Source organism: Grampus griseus (assembly GCF_964374135.1).
Source record: "Grampus griseus genome assembly, chromosome: 20".
Taxonomy (NCBI): domain Eukaryota; kingdom Metazoa; phylum Chordata; class Mammalia; order Artiodactyla; family Delphinidae; genus Grampus; species Grampus griseus.
The window spans coordinates 38379033-38394943 of record NC_139014.1 but is presented as its reverse complement, the minus strand read 5'-3'; the positions used below and the strand labels follow the sequence as shown (position 1 = coordinate 38394943).

The 15911-nt window shown below is 65.7% G+C and overlaps 1 protein-coding gene across 8 annotated transcripts in view; it reads left to right on the top strand.

Annotated features, from left to right (window-relative positions):
* The window catches only part of PEMT (phosphatidylethanolamine N-methyltransferase), a 48060-nt gene that overhangs the window by 8415 nt on the left and 23734 nt on the right, over window positions 1-15911 (top strand). For all 8 annotated transcript variants that reach the window (XR_014298363.1, XM_082679705.1, XM_082679703.1 and 5 more), the window contains exon 2: window positions 1037-1144. Coding sequence is in view for 7 of the 8 variants with exons in the window: in XM_082679700.1 (XP_082535826.1) it covers window positions 1037-1144 (108 nt within the window). In the remaining variant the exon portion in view is untranslated. The remainder of the gene's footprint in view (window positions 1-1036; window positions 1145-15911) is intronic.

Sequence of the window (15911 nt, the reverse complement as noted above, 5' to 3'; positions counted from 1 at the left end):
GGGGTTGGGAGCCCCATACCCAGGAGCGCCGGTCCAGGGGCTGCCGATAGGAGCAGCTGTGCACTGTGTGTGAGCTCTCGGGGCAGGGGCCGGGGTTGGGAGCCCCATACCCAGGAGCGCCGGTCCAGGTGCTGCCGATAGGACCAGCTGTGCACTGTGTGTGAGCTCTCGGGGCAGGGGCCGGGGTTGGGAGCCCCATACCCAGGAGCGCCGGTCCAGGGGCTGCCGATAGGAACAGCTGTGCACTGTGTGTGAGCTCTCGGGGCAGGGGCCGGGGTTGGGAGCCCCATACCCAGGAGCGCCGGTCCAGGGGCTGCCGATAGGAGCAGCTGTGCACTGTGTGTGAGCTCTCGGGGCAGGGGCCGGGGTTGGGAGCCCCCATGCCCAGGAGCGCTGGTCCAGGGGCTGCCGATAGGAGCAGCTGTGCACTGTGTGTGAGCTCTCGGGGCAGGGGCCGGGGTTGGGAGCCCCCATGCCCAGGAGCGCCGGTCCAGGGGCTGCCGATAGGAACAGCTGTGCACTGTGTGAGCTCTCGGGGCAGGGGCCGGGGTTGGGAGCCCCCATACCCAGGTCCAGGGCTGGGAAGAGCTCATCTGCATTTTCCTGGGTCTCGGAGGCTGAGCATCTTCACACGGATGTTGGCCCCTCGGGTTGGCTCTGGGGCCTCTGAACACCTCTGTTGGGTCCTGGTCACCCTGGTGATGCAGACACGGGTCCCGGCGGGGTCACTGCCCCGCCAGCGTGCTGGACACTCATCCTCAGAGCTGCTGGTTTCCTCTCTGTGCTTCCGCTGCTGGCCCGGCCGCTCTCCAACAGGAACGACACAGCTGGTTGGGTTTCGGCTTTTATCTTCCGTTTTATGAGATTACATTGTAGTAACCTTTGCTGGACTTGGACGTGCCCAAGCCTCCTGACCTGTTCCTGGAGGGTAACTTTGTTTCCAAGTTCTGGGGCTTGTCACTCGCTCCCGTGTCTGTCCAGGTGGGGCGGGGCAGGGCAGGCAGGTCTCCCGCTGACGCCGGCTCTGTCCCTGCAGGCAGACCTCTGCGTTATGACCCGGCTGCTGGGCTACGTGGACCCCTCAGAACCCCACTTTGTGGCTGCAGTCCTCACCATCGCTTTCAATCCGCTTTTCTGGAACGTGGTAAGTGCCGCAGGACAGGCTGTGCAGAGGGATGGGTGGACAGACGGGTGGCTCTTCCCTCTGCTCGTCTGTCTCTGGCCAGCATGGGAGCATCGTCCTGCTTCCCCATCGAGGTCGGCACCCAGGGAGGACATGGACCGGGGAAGCCCCTCACCGCGGGGTCCCACGACATCTTGGCCTCAGCGGACAGCAGGTCCCTGCGGGGCTTTGCTCCCCTCCTGCCACACACACAGGGCAGCTGCCTTCTTAGGAGCCCCCCGCAGCAGGTGTGCTCCATAAACATCATCACTTTTCCTAATCGAGGCTTCCTGCAGGGTCATCTGCAGCCCTCGGGCTGAGGGGTGCTGGGGGCAGGAAGGAGCTGACAGCAAGTGAAACGGGAGGCAGGTCTGCGCCCAGGTCTTCTGTGGGTGCGGGGCTGCACGGAGGCTGGGGGCCTGGGGGGCTGGCCGGGTGGGAGGTAGGGGGGAGTGGGCTCTGAGCAGTCCCTCCTGCCAGCCCTTCTCGGAGACATCCCTCCCCTGTCAGGATGTGGGGGAAGCCCTTGGGGTTTCTGGTCTGCTGTCCAGCATCTCTGGTGGGCTGGAAGGGGCGGTAGACGTGCTCCCCGGGCCGCCCCCGAGGCGTCTGCCGATGCAGAGCATGGACGTCCTGTGCTCACCTCGAGGGCGGCCTGCTGAACGCGGGCGTCAGCACACGCCGTTCCGAGCTGTCTTCCTCTCAGGTGGCCGCTCGGTCCCTGGGGCAGAACGGACCTGTTTGCATCTGGTTGACGAGTTAGGCCTTTTCTTCATCTGGGGAGAGCAGGGTGGGGGCAGGCTGCTCATCTCAAAGAGGCTGCAGTCAACACGCCGTCCCTCCCGACAGACTGACTGGTCTTTCCGGGATGGACACACGGCCTTTTTCATACGCCCCGCTGGTTTCCTGTGCCGCTGTAACAAATGACCACAGACTGGGGACTTTAGAACAGCAGGAATATATTTTCCCCTGGCTCTGGGGGCCAGAAACCTGAAACCAGTACTGGTCAAGATCCAGGTGTGGGCAGGGCTGTCCGCTCCCCAGCTCCAGGGGAGGGTCCCCTCCAGGAGAGCCGGCTCCAGTCCTCAAGGCCAGCATCTTCCCCCCACCTGCCTCCCTCCTATAAGGAAACGGCGGGGGGGGGGGACAGCAGTCAGGGCCCCGCCGACCCAGGACAACTCCCACCTCAAGACCCTGAACGCAAGCTAAGCCCCCTCTTTGCTGGGCAGGCAACCTCCACCAGTTCTGAGGTCAGGACGTGGACATCATTTAAGCCTGATTTTCAGCTGCCACACCCTTTACCCTTCATTGTCTGGTGCTGCAGGAGGGGAAGGTGCACTGGTGGGACGCGGGGAGGGTGGGGGGAGAGCAGAATCACCGTGGGGCGGGCGAGGCGCGGGCCACCCCAGCTCTGGCCGGGGCCGGTGTCAGGTCAGGGCCACTCAGGCAGGAGGGGCCAAAGCTCCCCAGGAGGCCTGAAGATGCTTCCCCACAAAGCGAGCTCCGGTCCCCCGCCCCTCAGAGCTGCTCCGTCCCCTCAGGCCCCCTCCCGCCGAGGCCTCTCCCCTGGCTGTGGGTCTGAATGCTGTAGCTTCCTGCCTAACACACCTGTCATCTAGTGGGTGAGCTGGTCTCCAGAGGCCTGCGCGCCAGGTGGAGAGTGTTGGAATTGAGCTGAATTGTAGCACACCTGGCTGATGTCAGCATTGTCCGGACGTGTGGGGAAGACCCTCCCGTGGAAATTGGTGCAGAAGCGGGGTGGAGGCGAGGGCTGTGGGGAGCTCAGACCTGCCCCAGGGCCTCCAGGTGGAGCCAGGTTTGGGGAGTGGCTGCCCGGGGCTGGGCCGCAGCTCTTGGGCCATCTCTGGACGCGCTGCCCTGCCTGCCCACCTGGCGCCAGCACCCCTGTTGCTGTGCCTGCAGGGGGCCTCCCGCCCTCTCTCGTGGGGTGTCCCTGACCCCGTCTCTGCCATGACCTCCTCTTCTTCACTCACTCACCCCACAAGTGCTCTTGGGGAGCCCGCTGTTGGGGTGCTGAGTGGCCCGCGGGGGCGGGGGGATGAGCCCACGAGGTGTACGGATGGGTTAATGTTGGGAAGAATAAGTGCTGCAGAGGGACCAGCTGGGGCGTTTCCTTTGTCACCTGTGTCTCTGTCTGGCCCAGAATCTCCTCAGTGCCAGGACCTTGCGTCCGGGTGCTCGGCCGCGCCTGGGCACGTCCAGACCCCGCAGAGAGCTCGCTCTTTGGCCCTGGCCCACACCTCCCCGACATGCTCCCTCCCCCACCTGCAGGAGAAGGCCGCCCTGTGCCAGGGTCTGGACCAGCCTGCCCTCCTTGCTCGCGGTTGCCCACGCCCCGCCCCCGTCCCCCTGCTCAGCGTGGCCCCACCAGCCGCTCCTCTCCACCTTCCGCTCGTGCTCTCACCCCGCAAACACAGGGCCAGGGATCGCCTCGCACCCCGCCTTCTAGGACAAAGTGTGAGCGGTATGGCTGACCCGCTTTATCCCTGGGTGTCCCGCGTGCCCAGAGCCTTTCGTCCTGCTAGGTCACCTGGTCTGCAGGGAGACGCACCTCCCCAGAAAGGGGGGCGCTCCCCATGCGCCTTGGGGGGCCCTGGCACAGGGGCGTTCTGCCGGCTGAGTCCTGGCGGCCGCGGGCTCTCGAGGGAGCGGGGTGGGGGGGCAGCAGGATGGTAGGTGGCGCTGTGGGCAAGGCCAGGGCGAGGGGGGGTCCCTGCAACCTTGTGGGCGTTTGCTGTGCGGCTTCCATGTCTGCCTCAGTGTCAGCCACTGTGGGGTGGGCTCGGCTGCCCCGGGGACCCCCACAGGGGCCGGGAAGCTGATGCTGCGGATGCTGAAGCAAGGGCAGAGGCTGGGGTCCCAGCCCCTGTGTTCACGCCCCCTCTGGGCCTTGGTTTCTCCATCTGTGAATGGAGGCCCATTGGGCTCTGAAGCACCGCAGCCACTCGGCTTACCCTGCCCCCCTGGGGTGACCCCGCGCAGGCCCCCTGGGAGAGGGTGGCCTGCCTTCCTGGAGTTGGCAGCGAGGTAAGACTGGGCATCAGACCTGTAATCCAAACGTCGGAGCTGGTTACAAGGAAGCTGGTGTCTGGAGCTTGTCCAGGAGGCAGGGCGAGGGGTTGGGCGGCTCCTTGGCTTGGGGGCTGCGAGGGGATGAGCCGGAGGCTGGGCTGCTGGAGGAGCTGGGATGCGGTGCAGGTGGAGAAGGGGACAGGCCGGCCGGTCCCCTGCGGGAGGGCCCTGAGTGCTGGCCTGCAACCGAGTTGTGTGCTGGAGCCGGCGGCGACGGACGTGTGCGAGGTGTACACGCGTGTGCCCGTGTGAGTGCGGGGGAGTGGGGCCGGGCGTGGACAGGCTGTGTGACACCGTTGCTCCCGTCTGGCTCAGAAGTTCGGCTCCGAGGGCACGGCCACGTACCCACTGGCTCTGTGCCGAGTTTCTAGACGAGGCGCGTCCTGCGTTTGCAGGGATGCTGAGTGGGGCTTCCTGGTAGGGCCCGTGGCCCAGCAAGGGCTTTCCTCTGAGCAGAGCCGGCTGGCCGGCCGGCCGCCGTCCGTTCCGACCAATGTCGCCCAGGACGCCGTGGAACAGCAGCTCCCCTGTCCGCCCGAGCTGTGCTCAGAGCTGGATTCCTGCAGAGCTGATGGGTGTCTGGCCTTGGCTCTGCAGTGGGGACAGTCAGCCCCTTGTCACTAGGACCCATGCTGGCTCCTCTGGCCGCGACATCGGCTCGAGCGCAGGATGTCCTGTGGCGTGTGCGTGGGTGTGCTTTTCGAGGAGTAGCCGTGTGTCCTCTGGTGCAGGCAGCCCTGCCCACCCCTCGGCCCCATCCCTCTGAAGGGAGAGCCGTGCCAGGCAGCAGCGTCGTCTGTGGGCAACGGGCTGCAGCTGCGCTAACTTCAGGTGTCCGAGGATCGTGGCGGTAAAGCGTACGTGGCGGCTGGAATGCGGCTAGCTTGCCTTCTGCTGGGACCGTGCGGAGGCTGAGGGGGTGAGGCGGGAGGCTTTCCCACCCGGAGCCCCGGTGAGACCCCACCTGAGCTGGGCTTCCTCTCCTTCCTGGATCCTGACGCTCCAGGGATGCAGCCTGAGTTTCCTCACAAGTCCTGCTGGGGACCGTGTGGGTAGAGGATGCGCCTCCTGCTGGGGGCCGTGTGGGTAGAGGACGCGCTTCCTGCGACGCTTCACTTGGACACGACCGGCCTCTGCGCAGCAGCTTGGGTGGGACAAGGTGGCTGCAGCGGCGGGAGGGCTCCTGGTGGGTCATCTCTCGGGCCCCTCCCACACGAGGGGCAGTTTGATGACCTGGCCTCCCCTTGGGGTTCCCAACAGATCAGCCCTCCTGCTTCGACCTTCCTGTAGGCCCTGCAGCCTCGAGGGCCTGTCCACACCTCCGTAGGGTGTCTGCTATGACCTTCCCTGGAGCTCTGGTGTCTGCCCTCTGCCATCAGCAGGCTTGGTCTCCTCGTGCCCCCATGCCTTTGCACGGCCTGCTCCCTCCTAGAAGGGCTCCGCCACACCAACCTGCCTCCTGTTTCCCTCCCAGGCCTTCACTGGCCTTCCCTGTGCCCTGGCCCCGAGCAGACGTGGCCCAGCTCCCTTCCAGCCTCCCTGACCCGCAGATCTGTGGTCGCTGTTGCTCGCGAGTTTACGTTTCACCTCCTACCTTAGACCGAGGGCTCCTGCCTTGGAGTTAAGGGCAGGCCCAGTGTGATCGCAGGTGAGCCCAGAGTGGCCCGGGGTGCCGTGGGCCAGGCAGTCCCTCCACTTGGTGGAGGGGTGCTAGGTCCTCTCGCTGGCCGCACGGTGCCCACCTGGCTGTGTCGTTGGCTTTGCCCCATTCCCTGGTCTTCCTCTGAGGCCAGCTGACGTTCCGGGGAAGATGTCCAAGGCTTGGGTTTTTGTCTCATTTCACTGCTGACTTGCTCTGCCCTGGGCCTCAGCTGCCTCATCTTAGTTCTGGAAGAACTTTTCTCAAGGGGGGCTGCCAGGCTGTGGGGGGAGGGCAGTGGGTGTGAAAGGGTCTGGAAGCACCGGGCATACTTGGCCCAGAGGAGAAGCAGCCATGGGAGCCGCCTGGGTGCAGGTGCGTCCCGGGTGCAGGTGCGTCTGGAAGGGCTCTTGCATCAGCGCAAACTCCCAGAGCTGCTGCCTGAGCTGAAGGCCCGGTGCTCTCACTTGTCCCAGAGTCTTATGCCCAGAAATGCTCCACGGCCTAGGGATACATCTTGGAGAGTGTTTTGTAGCTGGTGACCCTTTCCTCGCCTCCAGGAATCAGGAATTGGCCTGGGAGAGGCTCTGAGATGCAGGGGCAATGGGTGTGCTTGTCACTGGCCGACGCCGGGCCGCGTAGCGCCTGGAAGTGCCGTGGGCTCCCCGTGGTGTCCGGCCGCTGCCCGCTTTGGGGCCTGCCACCTTTCCTCTGATCCCGCCTCCTGGTCCCCTGCCCTGGCACCCTGAGCCTCAGGAGGGCTAGGAAGCGAGGTGGTCAAGTGCCGGCCCCAAGACCCTGGCGATGGATGCCCACAGCACCTCAGGGAAGGCCCTTGGCCTCGCCGTGTTGCCGGATCTGAGATTCTTGTAGTTTCTGCAAAGAGGCGTCAGCCTGGAGTGTGGGCTCCGGGGAGGCAGAGATCACGAGAGTCGGGGGGCCGGAACACAGGGGTCCTGGGCAAAGAGGGACGGAGAACCAGGCCACCTGATGCAGCAGGGAATCAGGAGAGGGCGGGGCGGAGCCTGCACAGCTCCCCCGACGGTACTTCCGGCTCCGGTGCCTATTGTCTGAGGCCCTGGCCAGCCTCAGAGGGCAGCCCCTGTACTTGGGTACCAGCCTCTGCAGGGAGCGAGGGTCGCCCCGCCTGTACACACCTCTGCTACCTTTCGCTCTGTCCAGCCGCCCCTGCTGCGGAGGGTCCCAGGTGGCCCAGGGGCTGGTGGCTCTGCAGCACAGTGAGGGCCACTGCAGCTCAACATCGGACTGACCCCAACTGGCCACCAGACGGCGCACAAGGGATGCGAGGTCCTCTTGCCTTCCAGGGCTGTGCTTGTGGGCAGAGGGGACCGCAGTGAGGATGGTGAGGGCCCCTCAGCCCCCTGGCTGGACAGGGTTATCCTCCTTCAGGGTCATCCTGCGGCTTAGGTAGGAAAATAGCCTGGGAAGCATACACTTTCCACAGGTGTGTATACAGGGGCCTGCTCCTGGCACATAACGGGCACCTGTTCGCCTGGCGCCCCACCTGTCCACCCACAGGGCTCCAGGTGAATAACGGGTGGGAAGGGGGTTCTGTGAATTACAGTAAGAAGAGTCCATCCCTTGTCCTGCAGGTCATGAGCGAGGTGGCTGGGCGTGGGCGCCTGCGAGGGTCAGTCAGCTGTTGGGCGTGGTGCCTTGCTCTGTATCTCCCCACCAGCCCTGGGGAGGGGAGGGGACTGAGGGATTGCACCGCAGTGACGGGCAGGACAGCCTTGGGACTGGGGGCTCTGGGGGTGGGGCACACTCGGTGATGGCCGTCCTGGGAGTGAGAATTACTGTCACCACCCCCCAACAGATTTGATGTGCAGACCCGGGGTGGGGGCGGGTCAACCCCAGGATTTTCAGAAGCAGCAGCTGAGGACCAGAGAGGTGGCTTGACCTGCCCGGGTCACACAGCTGTAAGGGCAAGAGCTGGGCCTGGCAGCTGCGGCTTCCGCTCCTGTGTATCATGCCCGCTTCCGTCCCACCCCCCGGAGGGCCTGCCTGGTGCAGACACAGCCCTATGTGTCGGCCTGGCCTGGCCCAGATTGGGCAGGACCTAGGGCCCTGACGGCCGAAGAGGCCCTCACGACCCTGCAGCCTGGGGTGCACGAGCGTGCCCCGCGCCAGCTTCCTGGCTGGTGTGCACCCCGCCCCACCTGTGTCAGTGTTATGACGGCACGTGGACTTTCTGTGGGCAGGGCCGCGTGTGGGGCGCCCACGAGGGGCAGCCACCTGGAAGGGGCGGCTGCACGTCCTTGGTCCCGTCCTTGGCCTGCTTGGCCCTAGGAGCCCGGTGCAGCCGTGCCCCCCGCCCGCCCCCGAGTCCTCCCTGCCTGTCTCGCGGCCCGGGGAGGGGCGTGGGCCTCTGAGCACACCAGCCTGTCCTGCTGCTGTTGCCTCCTGGCCGGGACCTGAGCAGGATTTTTCGCTTTTCTGAGCCTTGGTTTTCTCATCTGTAAAAAGGCACAGAACCTCGCTTGGAGCCGGCCGGCAGCTGCCGCCCCTCCTTCCTCTCCGGCCACCTGGTGCCCTTTGTCGGCCTCGCCCTGGCCGTTCCTCGTGGCTGGGCTGCCTGGGCAGTGATGCCGTCTTGCAGTGACAGGGCTACACTTGCCGGCCCAGCCTGGGGCAGGCCCCCACCCTGCTGGCCTCACCATACCTGCCGGGACAGGTGCTCCACGTTAGCCGTGCCCAGGTGCCGCATCAGTGCCCCTGTGCCCGTGGCAGGTGGCCCGGGAGCAGGGTGGGGAGCATGTAAGTTTCGGCCCCATCGACCGTCAGGCTGCTCGCTAAAGGACAGAGGTCAGATCTCACACCTCGGCTGGTGGTGGAGGTGAAGGGAGCCGATCCCCTAATGCTGTCTCCCTGTCCTGACGGCCAAATACCTGCACAAACTGCTTCCCGAGAAACAGACAAGGGGAGAGGAAGGGGTGTGGTTGAAAGCACCGGGATTGCCTGGCTGGCAGCACCGTGGTCCTCCCGGAGGTGGCCACACGGATGCCATGAGCAGGGGCAGGGCCCTTCCCGGGAGCACTGTGGGCTTAACGGGTGCAGAATTCGGGTCCCTCCGAAACAAACCCTGATGGCGTGGGAAGGCGTTCCGGCGTGGGGGCGGTCCTCAGGAAACAGGGGGAGTCGCAGGGACCTTCACGGGCAAGGAAGGGAAAAGGGCAGGTGCTTCCTGCCTTCCCGCAGCGGAGCGCAGACGGCGACCCCGTGGCCAGGTGACAGGTGGAGGACACTGGCCGGGTCTCCCCGTCTGGGGGCAGTTGGAGCCCTGATCCTGGTTCTCTGGCCCACGTCTGAGCGTGGCCTGCACGGAGGGTCTCAGCACTCGGCCCCGAGGACACGGTGGGGATGGTGGGGACCTCATAGCCTTTCTAACCCCGCCGCCTGCCAGGCGCCTTCAGGCCTGAATTTGTGGAAGTGGTGAGCGGCCGGGGGTGGTGGGGGGCGCTGGAACCCTGCGGGCCGTGGTGCACAGGCGGGCAGCCCTCCAGCAGGCGGGGCTGGGACAGCGTGTTGAGAAGACACTGTTCCCCCACACGGATCTGACACCTTCCCGGGTCAGTGCTGACCCCCACCCCCCCAACAGGGAGCTTGGAAAGTCAGGTGTGAGATCCAGTGGCCTAATTTTAGACCTTGGGTGTGCATGGCAAAACAGCAGGATGATTAAAGAGAGAGAGAGAACGAGGACAGCCCGGCTTCAACACTTAACTCTGAAGCCAGCACGTTCCCTGGGGGAGCATCACCTGCCACCTGACAGGGCTGCCCGTGGCCTCGGGGGGGCGGGTAGGAGCCCCCCCTCCCCGGGCGGAGCTCAGCGGAGATGCGGGCCAGACCAGCAGGTGGGCGGAGGCCTCCACGCCGCAGAGCAGGTCATGGGGTGGAAGAGTTGCGTTTGTCCAGCACCGTGGGAGGAACCTGCTTTGGGCAATAAACCTGCTGGTGCGCAGGGAAGCTTTCAGCTCACACAGGTCCCCGGCCTGCTCAGGGGTCAGACGGCTCGTTGGCCCCGGGGCTGGGAGGCAGGTCCTGGGCTGTCCAGTGGTTCTGACCCCTCGCCGGCTGTCACATCCCCTGCCCACGTCTCCCTCCTGACCCGCCACTTACCTGCTGTTCGGGGCTTGTTAGGGTCATGCGTGAAGGGAGAGCGTGTCCCCCTGAGGCGGGAGTTACCGTTCCCCACGGGGGGGCACCTGGGAAGAGCGGCGTGACCCTCCTCCCCTTGGTCGGTCTCGAAGATGCAGGATCGATCGCTCCAGCCCCCCCGCCACCCAACCCCAGGGTCCCTGCCGTCTGCCCCTCCCCCTGGGCGCGGCCACTTGCTTTAGTCTCTCTGCAGTTTAGGACGTTGAAGGTTTAAATGTTGGCCACGCACGTGCACCGTCCACCGTCTGCGGAAGGCGGATGGTGAGAGCGGCCGTCTGAGCCCTGCCCCGGGCCCCGGACGTGCCCTGAGATGCCCACCTGCCCACCTGCCCCCACCGCAGCCCCTGCAGGTCCCTCATCCTTTCGTTCGGGAAAGCAGAGCATGCTGGTCTTAGAGCAGTGGTGGGAACTGGCCTTTGTTAGGGTCCCCTAAGCGCTGGGCCCTGTCCTCACAGCCCCTCTGAGTGGATTTCGGAGGCCATTCACTTTCACACCCAGAGGCCTCTGCACTCTTTCAGCCCCTTGTGGGGATGTCCTGTCATTCGCTCAGCAGGCCCCACCAGTGGACGAGCAGCTGATGTCACCCTTTGCCCCATAAACAGCCCTAAAGTAAACGTCTTCATCCTGCTTATCTGCACACGTCCAGGATCTGCTTCTGGACCCCGGAACCTCCGGTCACCGGACCATGTGGCTGTGACTGGTGGAGCTGGCAGGGAGGCCCAGGGCCCCACATCCCGAAGCCGACTGGCTGGTGGCTTGAGCGCGACCCTTGACCCCTGGGTGCTGCAGGAGTCCCTGAGCCACCCCAGCCGTGCATCCACGAGGCCCCTGGGGCTCCTGCTTCAGCCGGGCTGAGCAGCGGCTCGGGAGGCTGTGCGGGGTCTTCCGGAGAGAGCATGCTGTCATGCTGTTGTGCTGCGGGCAGGGGCCGTCCTGTTCTGTGTTCTGTCTGCCGCGTCTTCGGGGGACACAGAGCCACAAGCCCCCCCTCAGGGCCCCAGAATGTTCCCGCGGTGGGGGGAGCGTGGCGATTAGCACAGAACACGGTATTTTGACCCAGGCTGTACTCGGTGAGGAGAGACTGTCCCCAGGCGCAGGGCTCTGCGAGGGGATTGGGTTTCCATCAGGACGCAGCCTTTTTGTGTTTCTCAGCTGCCGGGCGGGGTGGGGGGCGGTGAGGACGTCACAACCTCTGGGAGCTGTGTGGCCGTGAGCAGGACGCGCACCTCCCAGCCCTGAGACCCGGCAGAACAGCATGGCCTCTGCCTGGGGAAGGGGTGGGTTGTCTCGGCTGTGGCTCCAACAAGTGCGCAGTGGGTCTGGGAGGCGGCGGGCGGCCGGAGGACACGGGGACCGCCGCGCTGTCTCGGCAGCTGTCGTGGGAACCCGCTAGATTCCAGAGTAAAAGACCAGGCTGCCGTCACTGCGGAGGGCTGGGCCCGGTGCTGGGTCCGGGAGACTCTGGACGGATGTCCCAGATCGGGCGTGTGCGCGGCCTGTGGCACCTGTGCGTCCCGCCCATCTTCAAGGCCTGCATCCACACATTTGGCCGCTGGCCGCGGGTATCCGGGCCGCTGGGGGCCACGGGCGAGATGACCCCCCAGCCCTCTCCACGCCGCTCTGCTCCTCCGCCGTGGGGCGCCCCTCCGCGCGGCCCCCGGCCTCGTACCTGCTCCCTGCCGGTGCAGCAGCCCTCGAGCCTGGTCTGCGGGCGGCGGGTCCTGATCAGCCGGGGTTCCTGCGAGGAGCAGGTGGTGCCGGTGGGCCCTGGCCGCCGGGGGTTCCTTGTTCGACCCCAGTGATCCCACAGGCATCTGGGGTTTCGGATTTCCTCTCTCTCTGGCTCCTTCGTTCCGCCGGCTCCTCCCCCATTCGCTTTGTCACCTGCAGTGTCCCTCCCTGCGTCTCTGGCGCTTTCTGGTGAACCCTGGCCCACTCCGCCCCCCACCCCCCACCCCCCAGGCCGGCACGTGGCCTGGCCGGCTGGACAGGACTCCGCTGGTCTGGTCTGGACAGCACCCTGGGGCGTTGCAGGCCACGTGTTCCTGCTGGAGGACCCATCTCTCTGTGCTCTGTGTGGGTCTCCTTTTCAGCCCTCAGGCCTCGAGTGAGGGTCACCTGCCAGAGAGGCCTCCCACGGCCCTACCCCAAGTTATTCTTCCTCCCAGCACCCTTCTCTGGCCATCACATCCCCAGTACATCTGCCCCGCCCTGGAGGCCCCGAGGGCAGAGGCCACGCTGGCCTGGTCTCCTCGGTACCCATTGGCTGCCGGGGTCGGGGGGGCAGGCCTGCAGCGCGGGGAGACTGGCCTGGCCTGGCCACGGCTGCTCTGTAAATACCTCCCCCGGGTGCCCCTCGGTGCTGGATTAATTGTCCTGAACCTCTGCCCCAGGAGGCCGTGCCTGGCCCCCAGCACCTGGAGCAGGGGGGTGCTCAGCTCCAGTCCTGGAGAAACCACGGCCCCCCAGCCTCAGCGGGCCGCCGGGCTCAGTCCTGAAGGTCATGTAGACTTGTGCAGAGGCCCAGCCCCTGGCCACCTCGTTTCTGTCCTTTAAAAGGAGAGGAAACCAAATGGAGCCCAGGGGACAGGGCCCAGGTCGGCGTGCAGCAAAGTGAATGATCCCAGCTCAGCGCTGAGTTCAGCGGCTGTGAGGACACCAAGCGTGTTTGTCGGCACAGAAGCTCAGCAATTATCAGGAGCTCGCTGGGACTTGGTGGTGGCCTCCAGGTCATAAGCCGTGGGCCACAGGCGGGGTCAGCCCTCCCCTGGAATGGCAGCCCCTCTTCCCCTCTTACTAGCTGAGACCCTGGAGTGACAAGCATGCCTGTTGATTCCCACCCCGCCTGGGGTGAACGGTGGGGTCGCCCCCTCCCTGGGCTGCACTGGCCTCCCAGCCAGTGCTGGTCCCTGGGCGAGAGGCGGTGGCCGGCGGGGTCGTGTGTGGGACGGGCCGCTCCAGGCTGCTACTCGCAGCCCCGCAGGCTCGCGTCCTCGGCAGACTCAGCAGGAGCCTGGCCGCGTGTGCACGGCCCCATCTGCTTCTGCACAGAAAGCCCCGCTGCTCCCGTGAGGCACCCAGGCCATCTGAATGTGCGTCCAGTGGGTTCTGGGCTGCTGGGCTGGGGCAGGATGGCGCCCTGCAGGTTCCTGCCGCACCTTGGCTGCGGGACGCGCTCTCCCCGACGCTGTTGCTCCCCTCTTTCCCCATGAGCGACGGCTTTGCCTGCCCCCGCCCACCGCCCACACGGAGGCGGCTGTGGACGTGGGCACTTAGCAGGTCGGGGATTTGGCCAGTGTCCGCGAGCGCAGGACGCCTGGGAGGCTTGGAGAGGAAGAGGCCCCCCCCCTGGGGTTCCCAGGCTGCTTGAGGAGGGGGGAGCCTCCAGAAAAGACTCCGGGACTTGGAAGACGGCATGTGGCCCAGGGGATGGAGGGGACAGAGTGGAGACCCCCGAGGACGGGAGGCTCCTGGGCAGAGGGAACTGTTTATTTAATTTGCAAATTTTAAGTATGTGGAACAGTGGCGAGAACGGGCCTGCTGTCACCTGGATCCCAGGACATCCTGCACGGTTGCTGCCCCTGCGTCGTTGCATCCCCAAAGCTAAGGACGTTTCCTGCCTCAGCACAACCTCATTATCATGAGAGAGAACATTGTGAGCAAACTTTGGAAGCAAGAGCAGGGTTTGTTCTGTGTTCTGGAACGAGCGGGTGAGTCATGGCATTGGCCGCCCGCCCCCCGGCCCCAGGGACAGGGGAGGCCGTCAAGGCCCTGGGGTCCAGGGTCTGGACGAGGTGAGGCCTGGACCCAGGATGCAGGACAAGGTGGGAGGGACAGCCAGAGGAGGGTCTTCAGCATGACCAGCAGCAGGCAAAGGGCGGCGGGCAGCCCCTCCGGATGGCCGGGACGTGCAGGAAGCTGTGGCGTCCAGGCAGATGGACGTGAGGGGACGCGGGGCCTGTGGCCGCTGGGTGGCCTGGGACACCGGCACGGAGCAGGGCTGCCTGGGGGTGGCCCGTAGGGCTGGGCTCCATGTCGGTGGTCCTGGCCGGCCCGCCTGACCTGCCCAGGAGAGGTCAGGCTCTGAGGGGTGGGGCCTGGTCGGGGATCCGGCAACGTGCCGCCCGGGGGCAGCTGGGGACACCGGTGGCCCTCAGAACTGGGAGACGCCGGGTGAGGCCAAGGGCCTGGGGCCATGGCGGCTCTGGAAGGGGCACCGGAGCGTCACCTCCGTCACCAGCGCGGCCTCCCCTCCCTCCCACGCATGTTTCTGGCTCCACTGACAGAAACACTGAAGGTTGGGGGGGGTGGGGGGCCGTAAACTGCCCGCGTCTCCGCCCAGGCTTCACGTGGCAGAAGCTCCTGGTGCGGTGGGAAAGGGCTCTTGGGCCCCGAGCCATCGTGCCCAGCCCTGCAGGGCGTCGGGGCTGGCGGGGCTGTTGGAGTCCAGCCTGTCTGGAGATCGGTGCCAGCAGATCGGGGTGGGGGGCAGGGGGAACAGCCCGGAGGCCCAGGGGCTTAGTGGCTAGAGACAGGCTCTGGGTTCAAGGCTGGGCTTTCCCACTTCCCAGCTGTGTGGCTTTGAGTGAGTCACTTAACCTCTCTGTGCCTGTGTTCCCTTGTGTGTAAACTGAAGTGCTTTCCTCGAGGGTGGCGGCGAGGACTGAGAAGGTCCCCGGGCGGGCGCTGCACACAGTAGCTGCTGTGCTCTGATCCCATCCAGCCATCATGAGAGGTGCTGACTTCTCCTGGGAAGGCCGTTCCCGAGGTTCGCCAAAGCAGGAGCTCCATCTGCGAGCTCTCTCCTCCGAGGCGCAAAGCCTGTTGTTACAGGGACCTGACGGCCACCAGGGTCCCCAGAGAGTCGCGTGCCCCGTCAAGCTGAGAGGTCAAGGAAGGCAGGAGCTTGGTTTTGCCGTCTGCCTGCAGCTGTACTCTGAGCCCCAGACGGCCCAAGGGGTGTGTGTGTGATGCCTTCTGTGGCTGCTTCTAGGACAGCACCTTCCAGGGGTCATCCCGTGGGTGGGGAGACGGGAAAGAGGCTCACACACCAGCACGCCCGAGGAGTCGAGTGTGCAGCAGGGTCGTGGGTGTGCACAGAGGAGCCCGAAGCGAACTTTGGGGGAGCTGCGTCGGGAGCAAGCGGCTGCAGGGTACCCACCGTGTCCTGGAGCAGCACAGCTGCCTCGCCATCCCAGGGTGTCTGGTTAAAGCGCAGATTCTGACTCGGCAGGTCTGGGGCAGGTCCTGAGAGCCTTCCAAGCTGCCGGTCTGCGGACCACTCTGGGTTTGAGGAACAGGTTTAGAGGCAGCGAGGAGGCCAGCCTGTGAGGGAAGGCAGCTGGAGAGAGCAGCACCGTGCCCCCAAGCCCTCCTGGTGTCAGGTCCCCCAGACGGGGCAGCGTCCCCAAGGGACGGCATCGTGGCCCCGGTGGCCTCAGACCTAGTGACTGCACAGCAGGGAGGGCCCCCAGGCCCGTCTCAGCCCCGCTCACACCTGGATGCCACACAGGTTCAGGAGTGGGTGCTGTCCTGTTGGAAAGGTTCAGACCACACTCGCGACTTTCTTCCACGAAAGACAGTCTCACCAAAGCGCGATGCCTTGCCCTGGCCAGGTCGTGTCCCTGCTGTGGCCCAGCTCGCTCCGGGAGGCTGGTGATGGCCAAGAGATGGGCCCCTCCCAGCTCCGGACGCCTGACCAGGAGGTGAGCTGGGGTCTGGGCCACAGCGAGGTGAGCACCCTTGGACGGAGCTGGTGATCTCCGTCCCGAGCCGGGGGGCCCGCGGGCCGTGTCACGCCAGTCCATGCAGACGGGGCCTCTTTTTCTGGATTAACTGTGA